General features: G+C 35.5%; 2 protein-coding genes across 2 annotated transcripts; both read left to right on the plus strand.

Annotated features, from left to right (window-relative positions):
• The first annotated feature begins 3,524 nt into the window (after positions 1-3,524).
• On the plus strand, positions 3,525-26,750 carry LOC113505742 (transmembrane protease serine 9-like). Its single transcript, XM_026888549.1, has 21 exons — positions 3,525-3,994; positions 5,467-5,581; positions 6,184-6,346; positions 9,547-9,752; positions 9,992-10,197; positions 10,620-10,680; positions 11,051-11,169; positions 17,687-17,776; positions 18,121-18,202; positions 19,394-19,556; positions 19,873-20,078; positions 20,969-21,174; positions 21,440-21,497; positions 21,574-21,688; positions 21,820-21,853; positions 22,663-22,741; positions 23,944-24,106; positions 24,593-24,798; positions 25,699-25,904; positions 26,308-26,365; positions 26,628-26,750. Exons 1-21 carry the CDS (start codon positions 3,938-3,940, stop codon positions 26,747-26,749), a joined length of 2,715 nt encoding a protein of 904 aa, XP_026744350.1. The 5' UTR covers positions 3,525-3,937; the 3' UTR covers position 26,750.
• LOC113505898 (venom serine protease-like) lies at positions 21,989-24,836 on the plus strand. The gene is made up of 4 exons (XM_026888768.1): positions 21,989-22,549; positions 22,663-22,741; positions 23,944-24,106; positions 24,593-24,836. The coding sequence occupies exons 1-4, from the start codon at positions 22,496-22,498 to the stop codon at positions 24,804-24,806; spliced, it is 510 nt and encodes a 169-aa protein (XP_026744569.1). The 5' UTR covers positions 21,989-22,495; the 3' UTR covers positions 24,807-24,836.
• Positions 26,751-26,795: the final 45 nt, after the last annotated feature.

The following is a 26,795-nucleotide window of genomic DNA, read 5'->3' on the forward strand; positions in this document are numbered from 1 at the left end:
CAACCTTATTCGTGGATTTAAATTCGACCTTTTTAGTGCTTTATTAAAAAAGTTCACAAGCTGAAATTGTTTGCGACTTTGTTAGCAAAGTAAGAGTAATATTTCTTAGTCGTAGTGTTAGCTCTTAGTAAAAGCTCTTTAGGCTACATCTGTGATCCCTATCACGATAAAATTGTTATTATATTATTACTAATCATAGTAACTTATTATTAGAGTTTATTAACGCTCTTACTAAGGCATAGATATTACATTGAAATACAAATTATCTGTAATTGCTATATTTAATACAATTAACTTATTTTTTATAAACTTTCAAAGATTTTATGATCTTTTAATTGTTATAAAGGTGCTCTTATACATTAAACTGTTAAAAAACTTTGTTTATGAATTTATTTTTACCATTAACCTTTAAGTGTGTTGGAAGATTTTATTACGGGGCCGTGATATTTATGTTCTTCCAAATGACTAATAAGGAAAACCACAAATTATTTTAAATTATGTTTCGGGGTGGTACAGTCGACCGCATACTAATGGTGTAAATGAATCACGAGAATAAACCTTACTGCTTAGTCTTATAAGCGGAATTTTAATGACGTATCTACTTAAGTTTGGTTGACTGTTCAAAGGTTGGTACAAATTGATAATACAGTAGAACTCCAATTATCCGAATTAATGGGGACCGGGACCCATTCGGATAATCAAATATTCGGATAATCGGGTTTAAAAAAAAAAATTGCCATTGGTGAGAATAAAAGCTACGTTTTGATATTGCACTATTTTTTTATTGAATTAAATGAAAGAAACATGAAATTAAAACAAGTTTAGAAATAAAAATCATTGTTTTTTAAACATCTCCGTCAATGTAAGCTGTTTTGCGGTCTTCAACCGTTTTCGGGCAGCCAGGTCACGCATTCGCTTGACGGTGAGCAGTTGCAAGTGGTCACACTCGGGCTGACGCTCCATCCACTTCAAAGCAGTCTCGAGGCCGGCAAATGCTTCACTAGCTGAAGGTCCAGCGTCTACTTCAACATCAGCAGAAAGTTCTTCTTCCACTTCAACATCTTCTCTCACACTTTCAACAATTTCATCGTATTGTACACGCACCAAACAAAAGTAAGCCGTAGCGAAAGAGTAGCGTCCTCGAGCAATACACACTGGCTAATCAAAACAAACAATGACAGGTGCGCCGTGACTGCAATGCGCCGGAACTTGTCTTAACTTGCTGTTGTGCACTGAATTCGCGGGGGGAAGTCATGAAGTCAAGTAGGCACAACGGCAAGTTAAGACAAATTTTGTGATTCGGATAATCGGCGATTCGGATAGTCGGAGTTCGGATAATTGGAGTTCTACTGTACCTAAGTGGCGCCCCCTTATTTACAATTTCACAGACAATCTTAATACGAAATTCCAGTGCATTGTCCTAATAAGTGCGTCAAAGGTCTGATTTGTTCAATCTTATTTTTAGAAGGCTTTATCAAAATCGAAGGGTCTCCGTGATCCTAAAAAAGGGTTTTATTTTTTGACCAATTTTATGATATATAGCTTCCCTCCTAATGGAAAACCTGAGTTGTTCAGAATACGACATTATGATCATATTGAAAACGAAAAACATGTATAATATGTATGTAGTTATGGAACAAAAAAAAGAGGACTATGAAAAATAGATGTTGTCCTACCCAATATGCACACAAAATTGCATGAGAATCGGTCGAGGATCGGAGGAGTTCAATTACGTACACCGTGACAGCGACCTTACCCATTGCGGGCGGAACCTAATAGATCATTTTCAAAATTTTGAAATGATGAGCTTTTTTTAGATGCCTATTTTGGGGCGACGGCAGTACGCCACTACCTAGTCTAGTCCTATTTATGAATTAAAAATCTGGGGCGCGAGGCCCCTGCAAAAGCGAAGCAAAGGGCGATTGCCCCTTTCACCACCCCCTAAGGCCGCCACTGTACCGTGACACGAGAATTTTATGTAAAACAATGTTTTGACTAAAATTCGTCAAAGCTTGGATGTTTTATATTGACAGTACCTACAAAGTTATGTAACTTGCACGTTTTCTATGGGTAACAGCAAAATAGATGGAAGATGACACTAGTAGGAAGGCAAAGACCAGCTGAGATACTGTAATCTGTAATAGAGCCACCCTACAAGTAGACAACCTACTTGTCTAAGTATCCTTCAAGAGCCCAGGGGATGGCTGGAAAGTTTGATTTCACAAAATATAATTTTACAGGTTTGTTGACGCGGGATGTACCAGGGGTTTTCCCTATTCGTCAAAGTATTAATTTTTCAGTTTTGTTAGCGAGACGCTCTAATACGTCTCGAATCTCGTCTCCAATTCACTACCTACTAGATTCGTGTTTTACAAAGAGGTGGTAGCAAATCTCAGGGCAGTAAATAGGACTTTCTGTCTGTAAACATCAGTCAATTAATTAAATTCTAAACATTCAGATGAGTGACTACCATTACCTTGGGCAGCTAATGTTGCCATCTATTGTGTTCATCAATAAATATACTTAAAAGCATTAAAGATCGTTTAAATGTAAACGCACAAACCTAATTAAACCTCTTTCAATGTGCGTAGTGCGAGTGAATGTGCAAAAAGACTGGCCATTGTGACGTAGTTGGAAAGTGACGCTTTCGCCGAGACCGACCGGTCGGCGCCGAAACTGTTCCACCTGACATCTCCTTTATCACTCACATTTAAGACAGCTATTTAATTTATTAGTTTAGAAAACAAGGCCTTTAAACTAACAAAGATTGACGTGTCATTTTATGGTCCACTGATGAGAATGAGACGAAGATTATAATATACTGCAATAGCAATTAATAAAACATACCATCATACAATATTAACAACTGTTGAGTTCGCAGAACGATTACCATTCATACGATATTCATAGGTATATGTAGGTATAGACTTTTCGTAAATCTTCATACATTGAGTATTTTACTTAAATGACATCGTATGGGATGGTGCTCTTAATATAAATAAAGACCAAAACCGAACTAATCTGGTTTTCCTTAAGTTAAGATTAAGTAGAACATCTTGTTAAGTTCTCTTTTTGTCAGTCGTATTTAGTTTTTGCGCAAACGTCTACACTAGTTCTTATTAGATGTTTTTGCTAATCCGATACTTAATCAGTGGGTACCTAGCAGCCTAATTTACTTTGCTCTACATATACAACTACTTCAATTTCCTTTTTTTGGCTTTTTAAACATTGTAGTACCGTTATTTGTCTGAATTCCTAATTGGTCGCCTGTTTGATTTCAAGTATGGAATAATAATGTGCGAATTAGCCGATTTTGTTTTTTTTTTCTGTAGTTCTCTTGTCTTCTAATATTTCAGTCAATGCGACACCGTTCTTTTTTTAATAATAGTCGATTGATGGGATTTGGTACATTTTTGTTGCATGTAAGACGCATATTTTGTAGGGAATTTATATTTACGTTTACAGTTTTCTTAAGTCTGAATGAATCCTAAAATGGAACGTTAATTAATGTAACTTTCTAGTATTTGCATAACAACAGGTTCTTAGGTGTCTTTATTCTTTTTAAGCTCAAATTTTTAATTGATATGGATACTGCGCATATGTCTAAATAATCCTAATCTGCCTACAGGCTGCTTAGGCGCCTGTTCCATATCGCGGTCACAACAAATTACCGTTCTGACATTGCGACTGATTAGTTTCCTATCGTGTGAAATAAGTATAAAGATGCTATTGGACTAGTGGGGTACGAATTGACGTATCGGAAACACGTCGCTGTAACGCCGCAGTGGCCGGAACGCATCTCAGTGTGTCCGTAGAGACCGCGCGCGACAACCTACCAACCAAAAACATGCGCAAGTCGTGCGCCAAAATCTGAATTCCATTTTCGATTATTGACGTTTTAGTTATTTTTTGTTTCTTTTTTAAAACCAGATTCAGAATGTGGAAGTGTTTATTTAATTTAGTGATTGTGACTTTGACTTTCACTTGTTCTGAGGTTGGTATTTACTTTCGTTCGTGTTTTAAATGTTCTACGTCTAATGTCCTTTGATTTTGTTGGCCGCTAATGAATTTGTCGTCGGCTTTAATGGCATTATCATAAAAGTGTCCCGTTATGATAGCAGTAAGCCAGTACCAGTTTACAGCTGAATTGCATTAATTTTGCAAGCCACAACTAATTTGCTATTGATGTTTATTGTTTAACAAATCAATTACAAGACTTTGACTCAATTCAAGTAATTTAAAGAATAGATAAACTATTGATATTTGGGGTGCTAGTAGGTACTATTTATTGAGTTTTGTTTCTAGCTAAAAAAAGTAAGGGATATAACGTTGTCTTTATTGTAATAACTTTACATAAAATTAAAATGAAGTGGAAAATAAATAATGAGTACATATTTTGGTGTGCGCTTAGAGCTTTACGACGTTCAAAACTCTCGTCATTAAGAAACTGAATAAAAGTGTGAATTTTTCATTGCGACAGTAGCACGAGCTTGTCATCTATATACTAATATATAAAGCTGAAGAGTTTATTTGTTTGTTTGAACGCGCTAATCTCAGAAAGTACTGGTTCGAATTGAAAAATTCTTTTTGTGTTGAATAGACCATTTATCGAGGAAGGCTTTAGGCTATATATCATCACGCTGCGACTAATAGGAGCGAAGATACAATGGAAAATGTGGAAAAACAAATGTGGGGGCATCTGTTGCGTGCGCTGCGAAAACGGTTCAAGAACCACGTGGACAAAGTCGCGGGCAACAGCTAGTTTTTAATATTTCAGAAAGTTAACAATATAACCCATTGAAAAATTAAATACCACTTGATACAGAATCAAGTTGTACAAGCCTTCCACCTTGTAAGGAAGTTGACCTACCTAATTCCTAAATGATTGATTTTAATGGACTACGAAGTAGCGGTTGCTATATTTTATAAAGGGATATCCCCTTTTTCAGCACGTAAAATATTAAATAAGAGATCGACAATTTTGGACTACTCTTCATCTGTAAAATAATCAAAGAAAAAAAATGGTTGAAATATAAATTAAAAAACTAATCCAAATTGAATAATTAATTCCTGTCATACGTTTTTGGAGATGAATATACACTTCTTAAGTTATTACAGTTGTATTGTTGTATTATATTCACTATAGTTAATCGTTTGTTTCCATGATTTAAAATGAAGAAAACGAAAAACGAGTGCGGGTTTTTCATAAATTTTGCTCGGTGTAATTATTGCAATTGTCTTCAAATAGATGGAAATATGTAGGCGTGAAAGAATTGCAATTGATTTTGTTCCCTGCAATAAGAATTGTTTAAAATAGTTGATCACAGTTTTTACCGAAAATATAATTTTATCGCCTAAATCCAAAACACTATTACCTACTCTCTTTCTTTGTATTAATATTTTGGGGATCGCTCCTAAACAAAATGATAATCTACCAAATTAATATCAAATGTATGTACAATACAGGGTGATGTCGTGCGGGATGCAAGAGAGGTCTCTTCGAAGAACATTTTCGGTGGACTGTGGGGCAACCGGCCCCCACTGTTGGAAGTCAACCAGCCGAGGACAGCATGCTCGTGTAGTGAGTAGCTCTTTACTATTCGTCAGCAGTGTATTGATACCTGACAGTCCTATGCAAGAATGAGACTCATGTAATCTATTTAGGATGCTCTTTTTTGGCTCTACTTGCCACTTGTAACAAAGAAGACATCATGACAGCTAAGGACCACAATTTGTCATGCGCGTGTCTTGCATATGGCTGTAAATATTATCATTTTTTGTAAAAAGAACGGTGTTTGATTATGAGGGAAAATGAATTTATCCATTAAAATGAGCTTGACGTCATCTCCACTTTCAATGCCCCAAGTAAATACTTCATAAGCAAAACTACTCCATTTTTCGTTATTTCGCTGAAACGCTGATCGAATCACTGAAATGTACGGAATTCATTTAGACTAGACTAGGCTAGAGTTCACCACACCAAACTGTATACGACGTGTTGCAGGACTCGCAAGTTCGATCCCCACGAAGGACAATTGTTTGAGTGTTCCACGCAGTCCTGTCCTGAGTTTAACTATCTTTGTGCATGTGACTTGAACGTTTGTGCAACCCTACCAAGTTTAAATTCCTTATCGCGGGATGTCTAAAAAACAATGTTGCTAATTCCAACACAAATGTTTCCAGAGTGTGGGGAAAGGAATGAGGTGTCTCGTATAGTCGGTGGCGACGAGGCTGGCGTCAACGAGTTCCCGTGGATGGCGCGCCTCTCTTATATCAAACGGTTCTACTGTGGAGGCATGCTGATCAACGACAGATATGTGCTGACTGCTGCTCATTGTGTTAAAGGGTAAATACTTTTCCCATTATCATCCTAGCCTTTTTCAACTATGTTAAGGTCGGTTTCCAATCTAACCAGATTAGAAGGAGCGTAGTATTTTACAAGTAGCGACTGCCCATTTGACCTCCTCAACCCAGTTACCTGGGCAACACGTTATCCCTTCAATTAGACTAGTTATCAGACTTTCTAGCTTCTGACTACTCGTAACGACTGTCAAAGATGTATGAATTACAGAGATGGTCTCCAATCTATGGACCGACCATGTCAACCGTAACTTAACCTGTGATCGATCAACTTAGCTTAGCTAAGAGCTCCTCAATGCTAAATACTTTTATATAGTAAATATTCTGGATAGTAGTTTAGCCGCCGATGTTGTCTTTGACGACTGATTTTTCCATTACACTATCGCTTGATTCTTTATTTGGAGCAGTTGCAATCACAATTGTTTGTTCTTGTTTTGCCCGTACCATTAAAAATAAAGAGCAGTTTGTTTTTCCTCTTTTCTAAAAATTTAGAAGTTTTATGATGCTATCACGTGGTGAAATAAGAGGCAGCACTGAGCGGCGATGCAAAGATGGGGTGGGTAGTACTTCAGAAAAAGACCAGTAGAAAAAAGTAAAACTTATTGTTATTGTGATCATGGTTGGGGGATATTAATTAATCAATCGATGCTATACATCATCACATAAATCAGATAATATTAGTTTTCAAAAGGTTCAATATTTTAGAAATATATCTCGTAACCTGGTAGTTCCAAATAATCTGAAGTTCATTAGCACAAGTTTTAAAGCCATTTTGATTGTTATTTAATGAATTTCTATGTATGTAAAGTGGCGTGAGTCATTCAGAGTGATTTATACGATGTGGTCAGGGCAAATGTATTTGGAAAGTCTAAATCCTCTTAGTGATTCAGATAAAGACACGAATACTAGATTTGAATAAGTATTTCAATTAATTTTGATGATTGCAGCATTTATCACTTCATCACTTTACTTAATAACTTTACAATATGTTTGATTGAAGTCGAAAGTATAGCCTTTACCTTAGTGTGCCCCAAATTAATAATAAATAATAAGAATATCTACAATATAGACTAATTCAGTTAGAAATAGTTTCTGGTTCATGTTAAAAGCTTAAAATACTTCTAAGGTATAGTTAAGGCTTATCCAGTCTTTTCAAACATAGCACAGTTTCTTTGTTTATAAGCCTGGAGGCCTATCACACAACTTACAGAAAGACTGTTGCAATTGAGGCTAAAAAAAAACCACCATGCTGTACTAAGTCTAGCAGAGCTCTCGCTTCCTCAACTGCAATAGTTGTAGTAGGTACTCCAACATAAAGTCTTTAGATTTTTTTTACAGCTATTTAATGTTGGTTCCTTTAGAAGGATATTATTAATAAAAAAGTCCTGACATCAGACACATAATGCTTGCGCAGCAATTTTTTTTGCTCGACTTAAATCAACTTTCCTAACAATCTCGTTGTCCTAAAAAAAATTTAAATGTGAGTATTATTTAGATTTCCGTCCATTTCGTTTAACGTAGGTGTTTTTCTTCTAAAATTTCTACAAGCCTAGCTGTTTATTCGGATAAATATTTTTGTATGCTTTGGCTCACACAGAAGCGTGAATGTATTTGAGAGAACCTGAGTGTTTAACAAAACACTCGTCAGGATATTGACTCAGCCCACTGCCGACGTCACAGTTATCTAAAATGTTTTTTACTTATCCACGAATTCTGTGGGTCATTATTAAGAAGGCTATTAGACATACGCGTCATAATTAGTTTGAAATCAACAAAGCAAGTTAAAGGCTATTGACAGGTAGGTTAATGATAAATTAATGTGTTGCTCGAAATTAGATATGGAAATGTTACGTTACTGGTTTACGAAGGGATAAGCGGTATTAGCTGATGTGTAAAAGATTTCGGTTCAGCATACTTTGTTCTTTGTATCACGTTAGGTATATGTAATAGACAACTGATAGATGACAAACTAGAACTAGTTTACCGTATCTGTAACACGTATTTACATTAGTATGCTAAAAATATATAAAAAGTAATAAAAATAACATTTTATTTGATATTTGAATATTAATTTATTATACCCAAGTCTGATTGCTCTTTATATTTTTGTGACTAATGGATATCAAACTGCAGATGCCATCGTTAATCATCGCTATACGGGTCCGATAACCTAAGAATTAGCAAACAAGTCCAAAATAAATTCACGATGGTACGGATTTGTGAATTCCAATCAGTATCGATAAGTACGTTCACCTTGAAACCGGCCCAGGAGCAGGCTCCAAACACAAAGTTCATTATCCTCAACAAATGACCATTTTAGGAGCTTTTGTGATGCCTTTTTGTTTTCGTAACAACAGAACATTCAGGTACGCGCAACATTTTCTTGCTTTAGATGGTTCAGAGATCAATAGTGTCACATGCGTCGCAGCTCATCAAACATACTGTTTAAGTACGGACTAATGTACGCAAGTGAAAGCGTAAATGAGGGACACATTAATAGTATTCATGACCGTGGACCGCCAAAACACTGAGTGTCACTTTCGCTGAATGTCGACACAAGTTGACTTGGTTACAGGTGCGAGGAACAATTGACATCCATACTGTGCACACAAACGGTTACTCAATAGATAGCCATCGATACTATGACAGAACAAATACTCGCACGAACTTTTACCTAATAGGTGGAACTCTCATATATTTTACACCTTATTTTATTTTTAGGTAAGGTTTTGTTTGTTTTGGAATCGGGACTGTATGCGTCATTCTTGTTTTTAGATTAAATGCGCAGATCATATTTATGAGATTGTTTTTCTGAAATGCAAAAGTGGAAATCAAGATTTAATCTCAATATTATATCGGAGGATATCAACAAAGTTGAGAATTTTTTGATATATTTTATTCGTTTCGATCGTGTTTTGTTATGGTTGTGAACCCATGTGATTTTTAGCATACCTTTTTATGTAAATCGGAAATAAATTCTTGATTCTCACCTTTTCTCAAAACAGATTTGGTTAGGTGCACGTCCCACCGCATTCAAGCCCGATGTTCAGTTTGCAATTATTCTTGTGTTTAAATTTCTTGTTTCAAAAATGATTCTTGTCTCTATCAATTTTTTTCCAATAGAACATTTATTTTACACATAACTTTGTTTATTTATTTCATTATTTTCTTATTCTTCCTTTACAGATTCATGTGGTTCATGATAAAGGTGACATTCGGCGAGCACAACCGCTGCAACGCCACGGAGAAGCCCGAGACCCGCTTCGTGTTGCGAGCCATCGCCAACAAGTTCACCCTCACCAACTTCGACAACGACATAGCTCTGCTACGCCTTAACGAACGCGTTCCATTCTCTGAAACCATCTCGCCGATCTGTTTGCCTACTGATAGCAGTAAGTACCTCTAAATTTCTTTGTATTCTTCTCGGAAGTTTTAGGAAATTTTATCCCAAACTCATTCTAAAAGTGGAATCTATCCTTTTATCTTGTAAATGTCCTTTTATCCCGAAATCATTCTAACTGACAAATTTCAGGACTCTTTTGTTTATATGTCTTCTCAATTCTGATGGTTCACTAGTGGATCAGCGAAACATGCTGTGTTTTAACATTTTATTTTATACTTTAAACAACAGGCAACCTATACGTGGGAGTAAAGGCTGTCGCGTCGGGCTGGGGCACCCTGAACGAGGCGGGCAAGGTGTCGTGCACGCTGCAGGAGGTGGAGGTGCCCGTCATCAGCAACCAGGAGTGCCGCGACACCAAGTACACCGCCTCCATGATCACCGACAACATGCTCTGCGCCGGGTATCCTAAGACCGGACAGAAGGATTCTTGCCAGGTCAGTTTAGGCTCATGTAACCGATGCTCAACATAATACTTTGCTGAATATAACAGCATAGATTGCAGTAAGATAGCTTTACAGGCATAACAGTTCGAAATTTGAGTATAGGGAAATGAATAACTAATAAGAAGTACCTATGTCTCAGACTCGATGGTGAAAAATTTCGCTGGTGATTCTCGGTCAACTCAGCATTGCCCAAAAATACCATTAAATTTACTGATGAGCCTCCGGAAGAAATGAAATTGGCTACCACTTGGGTAAAGCAGATCTGACATGGGAAATATCGAGAAGAAAAGAAGAAGATTTAAATAATAAAATGTACTACATCCATGTCTGTAGCACAATGTTTTTAATTGACATCCTTGACAATAAAGTAGTGATAAAATATTAAATATAATATAAATATTTTTTTGTTTCAGGGTGACAGCGGTGGTCCACTTATAGCCGAGAGAAAGTTCGACAAACGCTACGAATTAATCGGTAATTAATAAAGATTTATTCTAATGTATGCCGAATGTTTTGCACCCCGTTAGCATAGGTCAGGAGATGCAAACAGTGTTTAGAAATCATATGTGTCTAAATTAACTGCAAAACTGCGGTTAAAAAATAGAATTTGTATTTTTTGTAGAGTCATATTTTTGCAAGGCCCTTACAATCTACTGAATTATTTTCCATTTGCTTATTGAACAAATCTTTACTGAGATGCAACCACCAGTATCTCCCATGCTTATTCACGGAATACTGATCCTTATAAAAATGAATTGATTTGAAAACAGATCCCAATAGTTTCTTAGTAACCCTGCAGTTCTTCACGTCAAAACGCGCTTTCTAATCAAAACCCTGTTCCCAGGCGTGGTGTCGTGGGGCAACGGCTGCGCGCGCGCCGGCTACCCCGGAGTGTACGCGCGCGTCACCAACTACCTCGACTGGATCCGGGACAACACGCAGGACGGCTGCTACTGCACCGGATAGGGCCAGGGTGGCTTCCATATGTCAAGCTATAGATGGTGTTCAATGGGTATATGCGGTAGTGGTGACCAATTTAGTCGTGAAGATTTTGATAATTGTCTCATAGTTGAAACACCACTTGTAGGTATCGCTTTGAATGACTTCCCTTAAAAAATAATCACCTAGATAAAGTAGAAAAAGTAATTTGGACAGAAAACTCATTCTATAATTGTGTAAAGTATAATTTTCGGCACTGCACGGCTTAGCATCAAAGTCAACAAGTCGTGTTAATAGTAAATACTACTGCAAGACAGTTTTGGTTAGTTTGGTCATGACTGCTATTACGCTCATTTACATGAGCACTTATATCTGTTGAACATACCTAATAGTTAATACATATCCACAATGCATTATTTTTTACTGCGATTTTAGGATATTAAGACAAGTCATCTATGTTTATTGCACGAAAACAATTTTTGTTGAATTGGAGGAATGCATTGAACTGTGGTTTACCATATGCGGCCATAGGTTTAAATTAGCAATAAGTTTTACTTTAATTAATAATGTAAAGTATAACCAAAAATTGGATGAATTCAATTTGGACTAATATTTATTAAAAATGAATTTAAGTGTTAGAAATAAATATTTATTTATAGTAATTTATTTACATGGTAAAGTCAAAATTGTTTTGTAAAATATTGATAAGTATGTAGTTGTAGTTTATTGATGTTTATTATGTATACTGAGGTAAGCATGATGTTTGACATCCCTATGTCAATACTTATTGCCATAATTATACAGGTAATATTATTATAGGATTATATACTTTTGTACGAACTTTGTACCAATAAAGTACCTCAAATCAATGTGCGTTTTGTTTTTTTTTAAGTATTTTATTCGCTTTCTGCTGGACTTTGGACGTAGGTAATAGCATTTCCCGCATAGGACACAAGGAAGACAACAAATATTTGTTAGCGTGCTAGGCCTTACGCAAGGAAGTCTTGTCGAGCACGATAAATTTAGTTTGGGAATGAATCCTCCACCTCTTTATGAAACAGGTATTATGAATAATAAATGGCCATTCTTCAGAAAGTATTTTGTGAACTATTGCAGTTCCAGTAAAAAAATGCAAAGTAAATAAATTGTCTCCTGATGAAATAGTTGGCTTGAAAAATGGGGCATCAGCTAAGCTCTTACCACAGGTAAGTTGCGACACTTTTCCCGGAAGTTCGGGATATTGCCCGATATTGTTGCAGACATTTGAGGGCTTCCCTATCGGCCAATCAGGCCCAGACTTAGGGCGGTAAAAAAGGTGCCGCAATTTTTTTTCTTTTCTTCTTATAAGCATTCCTCAAAGAAATGACGTGGCAATTACGATTACATTACATATGCAATGTGTATTAAAATATACAATAAAATACCGCAAAAACTGAAAGAAACCTCCAGCTTAAATATATTCAAAATTAAATTAAAAAAATATCTGATCGAAAAATGCTATTACAGCATAAAAGAGTTTTTCGAGGACAGAACTAAAATATGAAACAATCTATATATACATATAATAAAATTGTAGAAAAGTGAAAACTGTACATTGAATATTTTTAAAAAAGAATAATTGCAGGGTGGTCTACTAACGATACCGATGCCGAAAATATGATTTTTAGAATTTTTATCTGTTTGTCTGTATGTATATCCGGAAAGATCTCGGAAAGTACTGGATGGATTTGATTCAAATTTTCAGAGAATATCGGCAAGAGGTCCGGTCAACATACTTTTTACTTATTATCCCGCTTTTCGTTACAGGGGGTGAGCAGGAGCCTTTTATATCTATACACAAATATCAAATTATCTCATAAACTACTAAATATATTTCGTTCAAATTTTGCATGAACCTTATCGTACACATGATACAACAAATATACAAAAACCATAAAGCTACTGCGCAGGGGGCTTGAGCAGTAAAGTTTTAAATTTTTGGACTCACCCGTAACATAGTGTAATACAATTATGAGGTATATTTTCACCCCATTGAGTAGTAGGCAGCACGGTCATCAGTTTACACAAAAAAGACATCACGCTATTTATCTTAACACTTTTGGCAGAGCAATAATAGGATTTTCAAAAATAAATAATTTTCACAAAATTAGTCATTTTATTCTCTTTCAAGTCTATATGGCCTACCGCGACTATTTCACAAGTAAAATAAAAGAAACATAAACTAATACGTTTTTTTATGCAATTGTAATCGGTACATTCTTGAAAGAAAGGAACTTAAATTATTATTATTTTTATTGATGTACTAAAATTACTCAAGTTCAAATGAGGAATGCCGTAATATGATTTTCTATTTATTTACGATAGGAGTATATACCTATGTTTTCAGCTCAGTATTGTTAGCGATGGTACTTCAAGATCAAAACATTCGTAGTGACACTCAACCCAAAGTTGCATGTAGTTCACATTGATCTCATCTATAATTATGCATACTAAAAATTACTGAACGACACAGTTAATGAAGAAACAGAAACAGTTAATTAGAAGAAATAAAGAAACCGATAATAAGATCGTTATTATTAAATTACCTTGGTTCATCTGTAACAACTAGCAACAAAAATATAAACTTTGAAACAAAAAAAAGCCTTTCAAACAATGAAATAATGTTTTCTTAAATTTGCAACATTACATAGGCCAAAAGTATTTCGGATAAAAAAGCCCAGAAAACTTGCATAAAAACTGCATAATAGGTATGCAATGTGAAAGATCTAAAAGACCAAAGCTATCAATGAATAGACATTATGTATCTATTGATAGAATAATGTCTACTGATACCTGGGATTTTTCAATATTTTAACGATTTGATCGGTCTACCTACATCCACCATTATAGAGACCGCACACGTAGTCCTTCCAAAAATTCCTTTAACAATTTATTGTATTCTCTACTTATTTAAAATTTTCTACTTTCGTAGCCTGGTAAAAACAGGGGAAAGAACGAGACTGAATGAGTTTCTGAGATCCCTAAGCCGACGAGGATTAGGAACATATTTTTGGAAATTTCCCCAATAAGGCTGATAATAGCGTGTAGCTATCAGCACTTACATCCGTCATACAATGTCTGGAAAATTCATTTTGGCTGTCGGTATCGACAGCGTAACCTCATAACCAACCTCATGTAGTCTTTATTTAAGTTCCATTTATGCAGTAGTGATGACGGTATTTTACTTCAATGATCGTCAGGTAGGTTAACGAATAAAATACGTAATTTGTCTTTGTAAATTGGTACAGTTAATAGGACTCATGCACATGAAGTCACTTTTATGTTCATATTTTTGCTTTGTCGTAACATCACAAATTATACATATCCTATACTTTAGATTTTTGTCATTGTCAATTTTGAAAAAAGGGGTGTCTGAATTTTTTTTTATTATCACGCCATTTATTTATCAGCAATTTAAAGGCAAATCATGATCAAAACACCAGGGGGCAAGATTTTAACTTTTTTATTTTAGAAATATTCCAAATGTTTGTGAGGATGATCAGTTTTAATATTAAGAGGACATTCAAACATAGAGTGTTTCAGGAAACCGTTTTTTTGGGCGCAATTTTGCAAAATCTTATATCTTATGACACTATGTAAAATCCACAGTTACCGAGCCCGACTCTCACTTCACCAGCTCCGTCCACAAAAATAATTTGACATCTTCTTTATATCGTCAGAAAACATCGTGTGTGAAAATAACAACTGTCTGGCTATCACTGTTCCTGAGAAACAGCCAGATGACAGACACACAAACGGACACCGGGGCCTCAGTAATATGGTTCTCTTTTACCTCTTTGGTTACAGTACAATAATTTTATGATACCTCATAATCCGTCTAGCAATTTCAGGTGTAGGCCGGCCCAAGAACAGACGTGCTCGAAAATCATAACCCACCCAATTAGAAAATGGAAAACCCTCGAAAGTAAAACATTTTTAGCAGAAGTGCTAAGACTGAGTGTATAACTCAGTCTTAGCACTTCTGTTATTTTTTCCTTCTTGCATCCCCCCCCCCCATTTTTAACATGTCTAAACGAACACTCACACATAATTCACGTTTAAATTAAAATAGTTCAATTCGTTCGGAAGCTATGATGTCACAGACAGACAGGCAGGCAGATATGTCAAAGTTATACACCCCTCTTTTTGGGATTAAATAAGAAAAAAACATTAAAACAGCTCTGAAATATTTGACACCAGGATAGTATCGTAAACGATGAAATGTGTTTGATTCAAACATTTGATAGTCTTTGGGCCGCTCAAGATTCATTATAATTTAGAAATAAAAAAGCAAGCTTAAAATATAAAAAAGTGTTTCATTTTCAATATTGCATTACATTTTTGAGATGACCGTTATTATTAAACTTCATAGTTTTTCACATCTTGAAAATCACGCAGACAAAGTCGCGGGCAACAGCTAGTATGATATAAGTATGTACAAAAACCATTCAATTAAAATATGTTAAAATAAATAATATAAGAATAATGATTAAATTACAATATAAGCATAAATAAATTCAATAATATATATAATATGCATATATTCATATATGTGTATGAATTTATGTACACATATGTTATATATACATACGTGTACATACATATGATCGTGTGATGTGTATAATATACCTATGTATAAGATAAATAAAATAGTGTGTAAGATTTAATAAGTAATTTAAGTAATTCTATAAGTAGGTACTGTAATTGTATTGCTGCGCCCTAACAGGGTATCATGTATGTACCTTTAAGTTTTATAACATCTGTATCCACTCATGATCGCAATAAATATTTGAAGTTTGAAGTTTGATTATACAAGTTTTGCTGATTCATTTATATTTTTTCATCCTTCACTGCGAATGCAGGACGGTAAAAGGTAGTAGAAATCATTCAGTCAATAAGAATCTTTCACTATTCACATCCCACAAGGATTAGGATATCTAAGAGGATTTACCCCGTTTACCAAAAAGAGAGCGCATAATGTGTGCCCGATTTCACCATGGCAAGTCACCTAGTACTTGTATGGATACCAACTGTCTAAGTTAAATGATAATTGTATAGACTAAAACAATTGTTTGTTTTCTTGAACCATGTGCCTACTTTTATTTACCATAAGTTGATCAGTCTAAGGCAGGATCAATGCCTGTTTTGCTTATCATAGTAATTCTTACGTTTTGGGTATTACTTACTTATATTTCCGATAAAATATAGATCTCAGATTGAAGAGTTTTAGTTCTGATAACTTTATCACTTAACCCCGTCAGCGAATGCCAAAGATCCCCCTTCACCACATTATTAATTAAATGATCGAAAAACAGTTATTGCATGTTTCCAACATTCAGACCCAAGTCTTTTTTTCCTAAATCTAAGCTAGCAGATTTGTTAGAAAATTTAAAAAACAAAACATACATATTTCTTAATTAACTGTGCAACATAGTAACTCTACTCAGCAGCAGATTTTTTGTGAAAACTCAATATGGGGCTAGATGGATAAATATAATAGCATTCTAAATCCCGCGGTATGCCACGGGTTTGAATTCCCGCAATTAGCAATATATTTGGCTGGTGTTTCGAATTGTTTTAAGTACAAAAAGTTAAAAGTTTGAGTTTGTTACCTATACGGCTATTAATGAAATAGTCATGAAGAGTCTAATAAACGAACAACATTCGTTTCAGCTCGAATTTATTTCTGCATCTTGCTTAATGAAATCTGATTTTTGTTAAATTAAAAAAAAGGTGTCGTAGTTAAGGTAACTTTAAATTCAGGTCCATGTAAGAAAAACCAAAGAAAGACTCTTTTGTAATAAAAACCCAAAGCGGGCAAAATGTTGAAAACTCATTTTTGCGTCGATTTTAAAACATCTTTATAACATTTTTACTTACTCTTTATTTCAATTCTGCTAATAATTATGACAATAATTTATTCCCAAGATATTAAATTTCAACGCAGGCATTAAAGACTTGATTCTTACACATAAAAAATGCAGTTTTTTCGAAACTAAGGGAGAGCAACCAGATATTTATTAGTTCGTATTGCGACATAATCACAATTGATTATTATGCAGGTAACGACGCTTCTATGCAGTAGAAAATAAGGTTCTAAATAGCCACATGTACCTACACCGGTAGACGTCCGCGGTGTGAATGACCGCGGAGGTCATTGCCAAATAAAGCGCTCATTCGCACAGCCCTCGGAACGCTAAAATGACGCATCGGCACATAAGAATATTGACTAAATTCCCGGCGTATCATAATAATGGCAAACAAAACTCGCTACTTCCTCACAGTTACTTGAAAGTAGCGGACAACAGCCGCAAACTGTAGCACGGGCTTCAAATTCTTAAATTAAATTTGAATTTTAGGTTTCGTTGTTGCGACATTTTAAAGTCTCTTTATCCATAAAGTGCGTCGAGATCGAAGACGTGACTTAGTGTATCAAAAACATTGAACCTTAAGCACATGCAACTTTCTAAAGAGAGTCCGATATTAAAGTTCAAATAAATAGTGTTTGTTATATGAAACTATTATAATGTGGTTGTGTTATGTATTCTTCTTTCTATGTGTTACGTGTTGTTCTCCGCACTCTTTTCAAACGGTACGTAGACTAACTGTAGTTGACAAATTATTTAAGGTGTCGTCGGAGTTCTGTCCGACGTTTTACGATTTTTACCTAAATTTTATGACCCGCTGACGTGCTTGCAGCATGTTGAATAGTCAGAGTGACTCATTCTATTTATATTGTACCGGAAAAGATGAGCATAACCCACTGTACGATGCAAATGATTATTAAGAATTTATTAAACAATTAAAAAAAGAAAACTAATAGTAAAATACAATCTCACGTCTAAAATAGTATTGCAACAATATATTTATTTACTAATACCTTATTTAGACATATTATTTTGTATTATAATTATCTAAATAATATTAAGTATTTAGGAGGACCTTTCGATATCTGAAGATTCGTTCCGGTCGCCTGCGCAGACCGCTAGAACAGAATTACCACCATGCCAAGACTGCGGTAAGTCAACAACTATCTACTTATTTGCTGAGCCGGCAATCGCATAAACAAAATAGCCAAAAACAAATTATTTCCTAGGAATTCCTGATGATAAAAAAAACAAAAAAATAAAACATATGTATGAAAAGTACCCCATAGTAGCCAATTCTTGGACGTACAAGTTTTTATATAAGAAAGATAAGAAACGGTTTTGCCGTTTCGAACAAAAACGGTATGCACACTGTGGCACGACAATTATGTATCTAATATACATTATTTCGTCCAAAGCCCTTTAGGATTTAATCTACAGCTAGCTTCTTACAAATCGACGCAAAGCTCAACCGGCGTCTTTTCAAACCAGTCAAAGCATACCTCTTACTGGACCAATTTAGTGAATTAAGTTATTGTACTCAATTCAACCTCAACCTCCCATTACCCTGCTCAATTTTAGCCAAATAATTTATAAAAACTACTAATATACAAACGTTAGTAAGGTTTTATATTGCTATAATCCCATTGAAGGTTGCGCCCTGACGAATATATTTAAAGTAATCTATCCCTCTCTTCAACGAACCATTTTTTTGCGTATCGATACAAGGGATTACGCACATATAAAATAATTAAACAAACATAAAAATGCGAGTGTCAGTACATTGACTCATTTAAGTAATCACATTCTCAAGTATCGCTAAGTCACGAACGTCTCAATATGAAGCTCAATTATTATGATACCACACGAGTGTTGACAAAGCAATCATATTCATCGGGTGCTTTGAGGGTACGATGACTGTAAAATCGCTTTAATAAGTAACATTTCTTATATTTTGACGTGACGGAAGAGGAATGAATAAAAGTTCATGTAAGTACTGTCAGTTTGCTGATAGAACCGCAAAGTATGACTCGCAATGTTGCGTATTCCCCACAAATACTCTTTAATCCCATAAAATGGTGTATGGTAGAAAAATAGCTGCACCTATTAGTTATTCCCTTACCCCGACTGAGTCGTACTGGGACTGTTGAAAGGTATATAGACACAAAACAATGTAGAAAATCCTAGGACAAAAACTAACTAACATAAGCTAATATAGCTATAAGCTAACATAATCTAATTTAATGTTTTTTTGTAGTATGGTAAGGTATACCATACTACAAAAAAACATTAAATTATAAAATATTATATTAAATAATGAAACTCATAAATTTCTGCTGCAGGTTGTGGGGAGCGCAATGAGGAGGGCCGTGTGGTTGGCGGGCTGGGATCCAATGTGAACGCGTTCCCGTGGCTGGGTCGGCTCATCTACTACAAGTCGTTCGGATGTGCCGCTTCCCTTATCAACGACAAGTTCGTCATTTCAGCTGCTCATTGTATGAAAGGGTGAGTTAATTATTTATTTTAATTATAAGCCCATGTAAAATTTCTGAACAATGGCCTCCCTCGCCTCTTTCCAATGTTGGCTTAAACGCTTATTAGGGAGTTTCATTTTGGTCATTGCACATAACAGAGAATAAATGTAACTAAGGTGAAAAGCAAAGATAAAATCCAAATGCATTATTGCTTCCCAAAACTTGGTGAACTCCAAAAATAAAATGCTGCTACGGAAGGGAAGAGAATCAGAAGCTTGACTCCGCAAGACATTTTTTTTCTTTATATAATCTTATTTACTATTTTTTTTAATCTATATTTTTGTTAGTTTCATGTGGTTCATGTTCCGAGTAAAGTTCGGTGAACACGACCGCTGCGACAAGACGCAGAATCCAGAAATGCGATACGTGGTGAAGATGATAGTACACGACTTCTCTCTGTCTGACCTCCAGAATGATATAGCACTGTTGATGCTTAGCAAGCCGCTAGAGTATTCACACGCCATCAGGCCGGTGTGCCTGCCTAAGAGTGACGGTAAGTGTACCACGTAAAATTGAGGATGTTGATCATAGGATAGCTTTTATTAGAACAATTTTTAAGATATTAGAAATACCATGGTTCAGTTGAATATAAATGTAGAATGAAGATTGTTGCAGTTGTAGAAGCTAGAGAGTGCACGTCAAAGTGTAAGGCTCTATCTCTTTCGCTAGCACAACAATGTAACTTAAAGAAGTGATGATGGACTATCATCTCTTCTTTGGCAAAAACTACAAAAAAAAACAATTGCTCCTTATTATGATACTCATACATTTTAATTCATGCCATACATTTCTGCAATGCGAACTCACTAACTCTTGATGAGTCGTCTCTCAAAGAGTGCATTCACCAGCTACCGAAAGGGATGGAATTTATGAATAGTTATTTTACCTGAATCCAAGTCGTAAACTAAGTAACAAGTAATCAATGAGCTTTGTCCAAAAAACGAACATCATCACTGCAAACGATAGCCCTTTATATCAGTATCATCTAAATCTGAGAAGGTATTTTTCACTACCACATTTTATTGCGAATTATTTATGAACCCATATTTTTAACATTTTATTTCTTAATATTACGTCTGAAAATTTATTCGGTCATATGTTAAAGTATCCTCGTTTAGTTCCATGAAAGTCCTTTTTTATGGCTTTAAAGTTGTCTTCATTTTATTACGTGTCGTAATTAGTTGCGAATAAGAGCAGGCTAATACTGCCTTAAATATAACTTCTTCATATATTATTTATTTACCTGTTTTTTGATTGAGTACAAAACGAACTGAGATAACAATTAAACGATTAATATTTGTTTTGGCCCTAATCAAAATTCTGGAAAGTTTTCTTAATTACTTTACCGTCTACTACTACTCAAAAGAGTCTTTTTTTATCTAGACAAAGCATACACGGGGGCAACAGCAGTGGTAGCTGGGTGGGGCGCCACCAATGAGACCGGCAAATGGTCTTGTACTTTACGAGAAGCTGAGCTACCGGTGCTCAGTAATGAGGCATGTCGCAACACCAATTACAATGAGTCCAAGATTAAGGACGTCATGATGTGTGCTGGCTTCCCTGAGACCGCTCATAAAGACGCCTGCACTGTGAGTAGAAGTATTTCAAGTAGTATAAAAGCATACGATTTTATTAAAGGGAGTGTAAAAATGGTTTTAAGCTGGCTTCCAGATTCCGGAATAAGTAAAATATTGATTTTCAGACGGAAAATAGTCTACCAATTGTATTCTAAAGCCGAAAGCCAGTAGAAGTCCTTATGAAATTTATTGAACCACCTAAAGCTGAAGAAATTTGTTTAGGACTTCCGACTTTCACTGACAATTTCTAAATTAACCATACTGTTTTATGTTAAAGGGTGACAGTGGCGGTCCGTTGGTTGCTGAAAATGATGATCACATGTATGACTTAATAGGTAACGTTTTCTACAATCTAGTTTCCTTAAAAAAATGAACTGAAACTTTTTTTTTATTGTTGAATTTGCTTTTTAGGAATTGTATCATGGGGATACGGATGTGCAAGGAAAGGCTACCCGGGAGTGTACACGAGAGTCACGAAATATTTGGACTGGATAAGAGACAATACAAGGGAAGGCTGTTACTGCAAGTACTGATCTTAGAAAAATAGAAAAATACTCAACATTCATTATTAGAAAAAACGAACTTTCGCAAGACGGAGTAAAAATTATATCTTGTAAAATTAACTAAGCAAAGACTGTCTTTCTAAATCGTGTGCAGGCAAATCAAGAAGAGCGCAACCACTATCGAGAAAGTATACGGATGTATTATGTTTAATGAAATTAAATAGCTGGGATGTAGTTGAAGATTAAGTGCGGCAGAACAACTTAATAAACTTCAATTTTAATAAATCTAGTTTTATTTATCTTTACTTTTAAAATACTTTGTAAAAATATGTTTCCAAGTCTGATATTTTTTAAATCAACATCACAACTTTTAATATTTACTTAAAAGACATGACATAAAATTCTCACCTTTTGATACAAAACGGATTCTCAAGTAACGGTATCTCTTTATATTCTTATTGAGAGAGCCTTTTCATATTACTGCTTCGAGATATCACACCCTGTCACGATGTTGCGTTCGAGAATTTCGAGATCCATTGCGTCATAACTTGGACTGTACTTAGCACGTTTTCATTCTAAAGGTGCAATGTATTACAAAGTATTATACAGGACGGTGTTTCCTAGATAGTTGTTGCATGTATGATATAGATGTTTTGCGGTGTAAGAATACAAGTTCAAGTTTACGACGCTTGTTCGGAGTGCAACGTCCCCATTCCTGTCCTCAGCATCCCGTTGTAGGACCTACACGTCTAGCCCGCTTTTGAGCTTATCCACATATTTATAATATTCACCCGTGTTTTGTTTCCGCAAATGTGAAGTCTCCTTTAAGGATGTGGAAAATACTATTAGTGGTTTTGATAAGTGCGTGTGTGACAGCAACGAGGGTAAGTGTTAAGATTTCTTACTATTTTGTTGTCGATCATTTTCTGGAACTATTACTATGAAAAATTAAATTTGTCCTAGTGCGCTTGATATTTAATATCGCTCTATTTTAAAGGTGAGAGCAGAAAATGATACAGAAATTCCAAAAAACTCCGAATTTGTAGACGGGGGATATGGACGAAAGTGTGACTGTCGTAAGTAGAGATTTGAGATTGATTTGAGATAAGTAGAGATTACTAATAATTTAACGAAATTACCATACCTTTTGATTTTGGGACTGCAAAGATCAAGTGAGCAGGTAGCTTTAATGTGGAAAAACGCTCGTGATTATTGTTTGCTCTTGAAAATGTTGACCAAAGTAAAAACTGAAATAAATAGGTACCTACTTTAAGTTAATTATTATTTTTTAACCAACTTGAAGATCGGTAATTACTAGACAGAGTAGAAATTCAGCTTTTGTTTATCCTTCGACGAAGTCTAAAATGCTTAAGTGTAAGATGTTAGCATAACAGACTAAGTGACGGTTGTTATGTATAAAATTTGTAAAACAATATAATTCATTGAAATGAAACTACTTTTACGGATTTTATCGCGGTTTAATTTTTGATTTTAGTTCCCGACGTTTCGACACCTTTGCAGGTATCATGTTCACGGGCAGACTAATAATTTAACAGTCTGCCCGTGACCATGATACAAATGATAAAAGTAGTTTCATTTCAATGTCTAACATTCGCGTAAACCTAAGAAACCACAATATAATTCGTTGAATATATTTTAAAATTAGTAAAGAGGTGTTTATCTTTTTCCTTATTATTATTTTACATTTACCAATCAACCCACAAATAACCGCAATTTCTATTATAATCTTGTTTCACACTTATGTGCGTAAAAGTAGTAAAAGAAGTTTATATTCTTTAAATTCCCTGTGAGTCATTTGTCGGTAGTTAAACTTAAAAGGCATTTTAGCGATATCTAAGTTTTTCTGCTTACCTCTTTTTGTGTTGGCAAAAAAACCATTTTTTCGTTTTTAGTCAAATTAATTACAATCAAACCTAGTGCTTGACAACGGGTCATATTTGTAAGCTTTTGTTTGGCTTTATGGGTAGTAATTGAACATTTAACACTTCACAACGCCATCAAGCCATAAACTAAGTTGCCCGTTGTATGAGTGCCAGAAAACTGAAAAATAAATACATACAAACTTTTGCCCTGGGTGGATCCTCAAATCCTCCGACCTCCGAAATATTGCGTACAACGCCAGTATCCTCTAGACCTACATATACCTACTAGATATTATCAAAATCATTTAAGATATAGTTGTTCGTGTTTAAGCCTATTGAAAGTCTAAAGATTTTGGCTCAGTTGGAACTTGTTTCTGCTTTACTCTTATCCCCAGGTTGTGGGGAGAGGAACGAGGCATCCCGCATAGTAGGTGGAGTGGAGACCGCTGTTAACGAGTTCCCCTGGGTGGCGCGCCTGTCTTACCACAACAAGTTCTACTGCGGGGGATCGCTCATCAATGACCGCTATGTGCTGACTGCTGCCCATTGTGTTAAGACGTATGTACAGCTGTAATATAATAGAACAACAAAATTATGGAATGGCAAAAATGTCCAAAAGTTAAAAAAGGCAAATTAAGAAGCTGCATTACGATGTTAAAATGTTCTATAATGTAATGCTGGCTAGTTAATTGGTGGTTGTTCATGCACGGAACTGCAAAACTTGCTTTTACTGAACGACTTTCTTTAACAGAAAAGAGCCTTTACTCATAATAACGAACTTTAATTAACGTTGGTACTAGTAAGTCCATTGATCTACAAAAATTCTCTTGCGAGCTCTCTAGCTACTGTAAGTAGTCACCTTTGCCAATTGGTGGCAACTGGATGCAGTAAAAAACTGGCAGGGCGCTGTAGTGTACGTTAAAATACACCTTTATCTAGCAGTGAACGGCAATAAGCCAATCATAATGATGAAGATGACATAACCTTTTTTTTTAAATTACATGTATACTTTCAATTAAACTTTTTCTATTCTTCAATTACCAGGTTCATGTGGTTCATGATAAAAGTCACATTGGGCGAGCACGACCGCTGCAACAAGACGCACCGGCCGGTGACGCACTTCGTGGTACAAGTCCTCGCTCACAACTTCTCCTTCTCAGACTTCAAGGATGACATAGCGCTGCTCAAATTGAACAAGATGGTGGCCGTCACGGATAGTGTGAAGCCCGTGTGCTTGCCTCGGAATGATGGTTGGTAATGTAACTACACTATAATAGTTTTCTGCTGCTTTTGCCAATATTATATCAGTACCAATATTATAAATGCGAAAGTAACTCTGTCTGTCTGTCTGTTACGCTTTCACGTCTAAACCACTGAACTGATTCTAATGAAGTTGGTACAGAGATAGAGTTGACCTTGAGAAAGAACATAGGATAATTTTTATCCCGGACTTTTGAAGAGTTCTCTTGGAAACGCGATATAACCGACCTCGACTCGGGCGAAGCCGCGGGCTAAAAACTAGTTTTAATTAAGAGTTTGTTTTCGAGATATGTAATAATAAATAATCTTGAAAAGAAGTTATAAATGATAATTGTTTAGGGGTTCAGTCACATTCTCATACTCTGTGTGACTATAATAATTTGAGGCATACATGTACCTAAGATGTCAATATCGATCTCAGTGGCGTGCTCTTGGAGAGGCCTATGTCCAGCTGTGGACTGCGATAGGATGATGATGTACCTAACATTGAAATAATAACAATAATTTATAGGCCCAACACGTGGATTGTGACAGACAAGTGACGGTGAAGACAATTATGCAAATTATTATAATTATATTTGTGTAAATGGTCTAGATTAATTGTAAGGGTATAATTTATTTAAATTTAGGCTCAGTTATAACGTAGTTAAAAGATAAATATTGATATTAAAGTATAAATCAGTAGTCTCAGTTTAATACTATGTAAGTATTAAAACCTTAGTACGTGTTTTTAATTTTAAAGTCTTGGTTTTGTAACATTGAAAAATTAAATACAACTCCGGTTCATCCGTGCAATTTTATTGATTTTAGCAAGAAACTTATTTTAAATGTAACAATAAAAAAAAATAGTTTAAGTTGTAATGGAAACACACCTTCGCTTATTTTTTCAGATTCCACATATACTGGAGTAAAAGCCGTGGCCGCAGGCTGGGGCACGGTGTCTGAGGGTAAAAACCAGTCCTGCTACCTACAAGAAGTGGAACTGCCTGTGCTGAGCAACCAAGCCTGCAAGGAGGCCAAGTACACACCGTCCATGATTGGAGACGGTATGCTTTGTGCAGGGTATCCTGATGTTGGGAAGAAGGATACTTGTCAGGTGGGTAAAACAAATGATGAACAATGCTCTTTTTATAATAACTTTTATATATACAAGGAGTTCCTACAAAGAACTGAATCCTTGTATCGCGGGATATTTACAAAAAAAAAGACATGAACAAAGACAGGCAGATTTGGAACAAGCATTTGAGGATCAGGTCAATTTTTCATGGAGTCAGGGATGCAGCCCGCGAATTCTTACTTGCAGTGTTCATTGCCGTGGTTTCCACTACCATAAATAATGCCTGTATTTGAGTAAAAAAATTATGTATCTTGCCAACCATTTTTGGGCTGAAACTCCTTTATGAGTACAAAATCATTTGCGATACATTGTTCTACCTTGGGCCAGGTTTGGTAAAAACCTAATAGTAATAAAAAAAGCTTACACAGGATTCCTGTTACAGGGGGACAGCGGTGGACCTTTATCAGCTGAGAGAAGTGACAAACGACATGAACAATTAGGTCGGTACCTAAACTGACACAGCACGTATTACTGAATCAGAAATCAGTATCGTACAGTTCTGTACGTTGAAAGACACAACTTCCTTTTAAGAATTCGTATTGTCATTTTTTTTGTTATAGTCCTTTTACTGTAAGCGTATCTATAGGAGAGCTCAGAAAAAGTTGTTCATGTTTTCGGAAGTATAAAACGCGATCCATCTCATACGTTTCTGATAAACAATTACAAATGACATTATTAAAAGTCAATATCTTTATTTTACAGGTGTAGTATCCTGGGGCATTGGCTGCGGTCGTCCGGGATACCCTGGAGTTTATACCCGGGTCACGAAGTACTTGTCCTGGATAAGAAGCAATGCCAAATTTGGATGCTTTTGTTCTATTTAAATATTAAAGTTCCAAATTTTAAACGTGTTTAAATGTAAAAGTTTTT

The sequence above is a fragment of the Trichoplusia ni genome, chromosome 27, assembly GCF_003590095.1.
Source record: "Trichoplusia ni isolate ovarian cell line Hi5 chromosome 27, tn1, whole genome shotgun sequence".
NCBI lineage: Eukaryota > Metazoa > Arthropoda > Insecta > Lepidoptera > Noctuidae > Trichoplusia > Trichoplusia ni.

Coding starts and splice junctions, on each gene's coding strand:
- LOC113505898 (XM_026888768.1), top strand. CDS start 22,496: ATGTGGAAAATACTATTAGTGGTTTTGATAAGTGCGTGTGTGACAGCA. Junction 22,742..23,943: donor TGGACGAAAGTGTGACTGTC/GTAAGTAGAGAT, acceptor TCTTATCCCCAG/GTTGTGGGGAGAGGAACGAG. Junction 24,107..24,592: donor GCTGCCCATTGTGTTAAGAC/GTATGTACAGCT, acceptor TTCAATTACCAG/GTTCATGTGGTTCATGATAA.
- LOC113505742 (XM_026888549.1), top strand. CDS start 3,938: ATGTGGAAGTGTTTATTTAATTTAGTGATTGTGACTTTGACTTTCACT. Junction 10,198..10,619: donor GACAGAAGGATTCTTGCCAG/GTCAGTTTAGGC, acceptor TTTTTGTTTCAG/GGTGACAGCGGTGGTCCACT. Junction 20,079..20,968: donor GTGCCTGCCTAAGAGTGACG/GTAAGTGTACCA, acceptor TTTTTTATCTAG/ACAAAGCATACACGGGGGCA.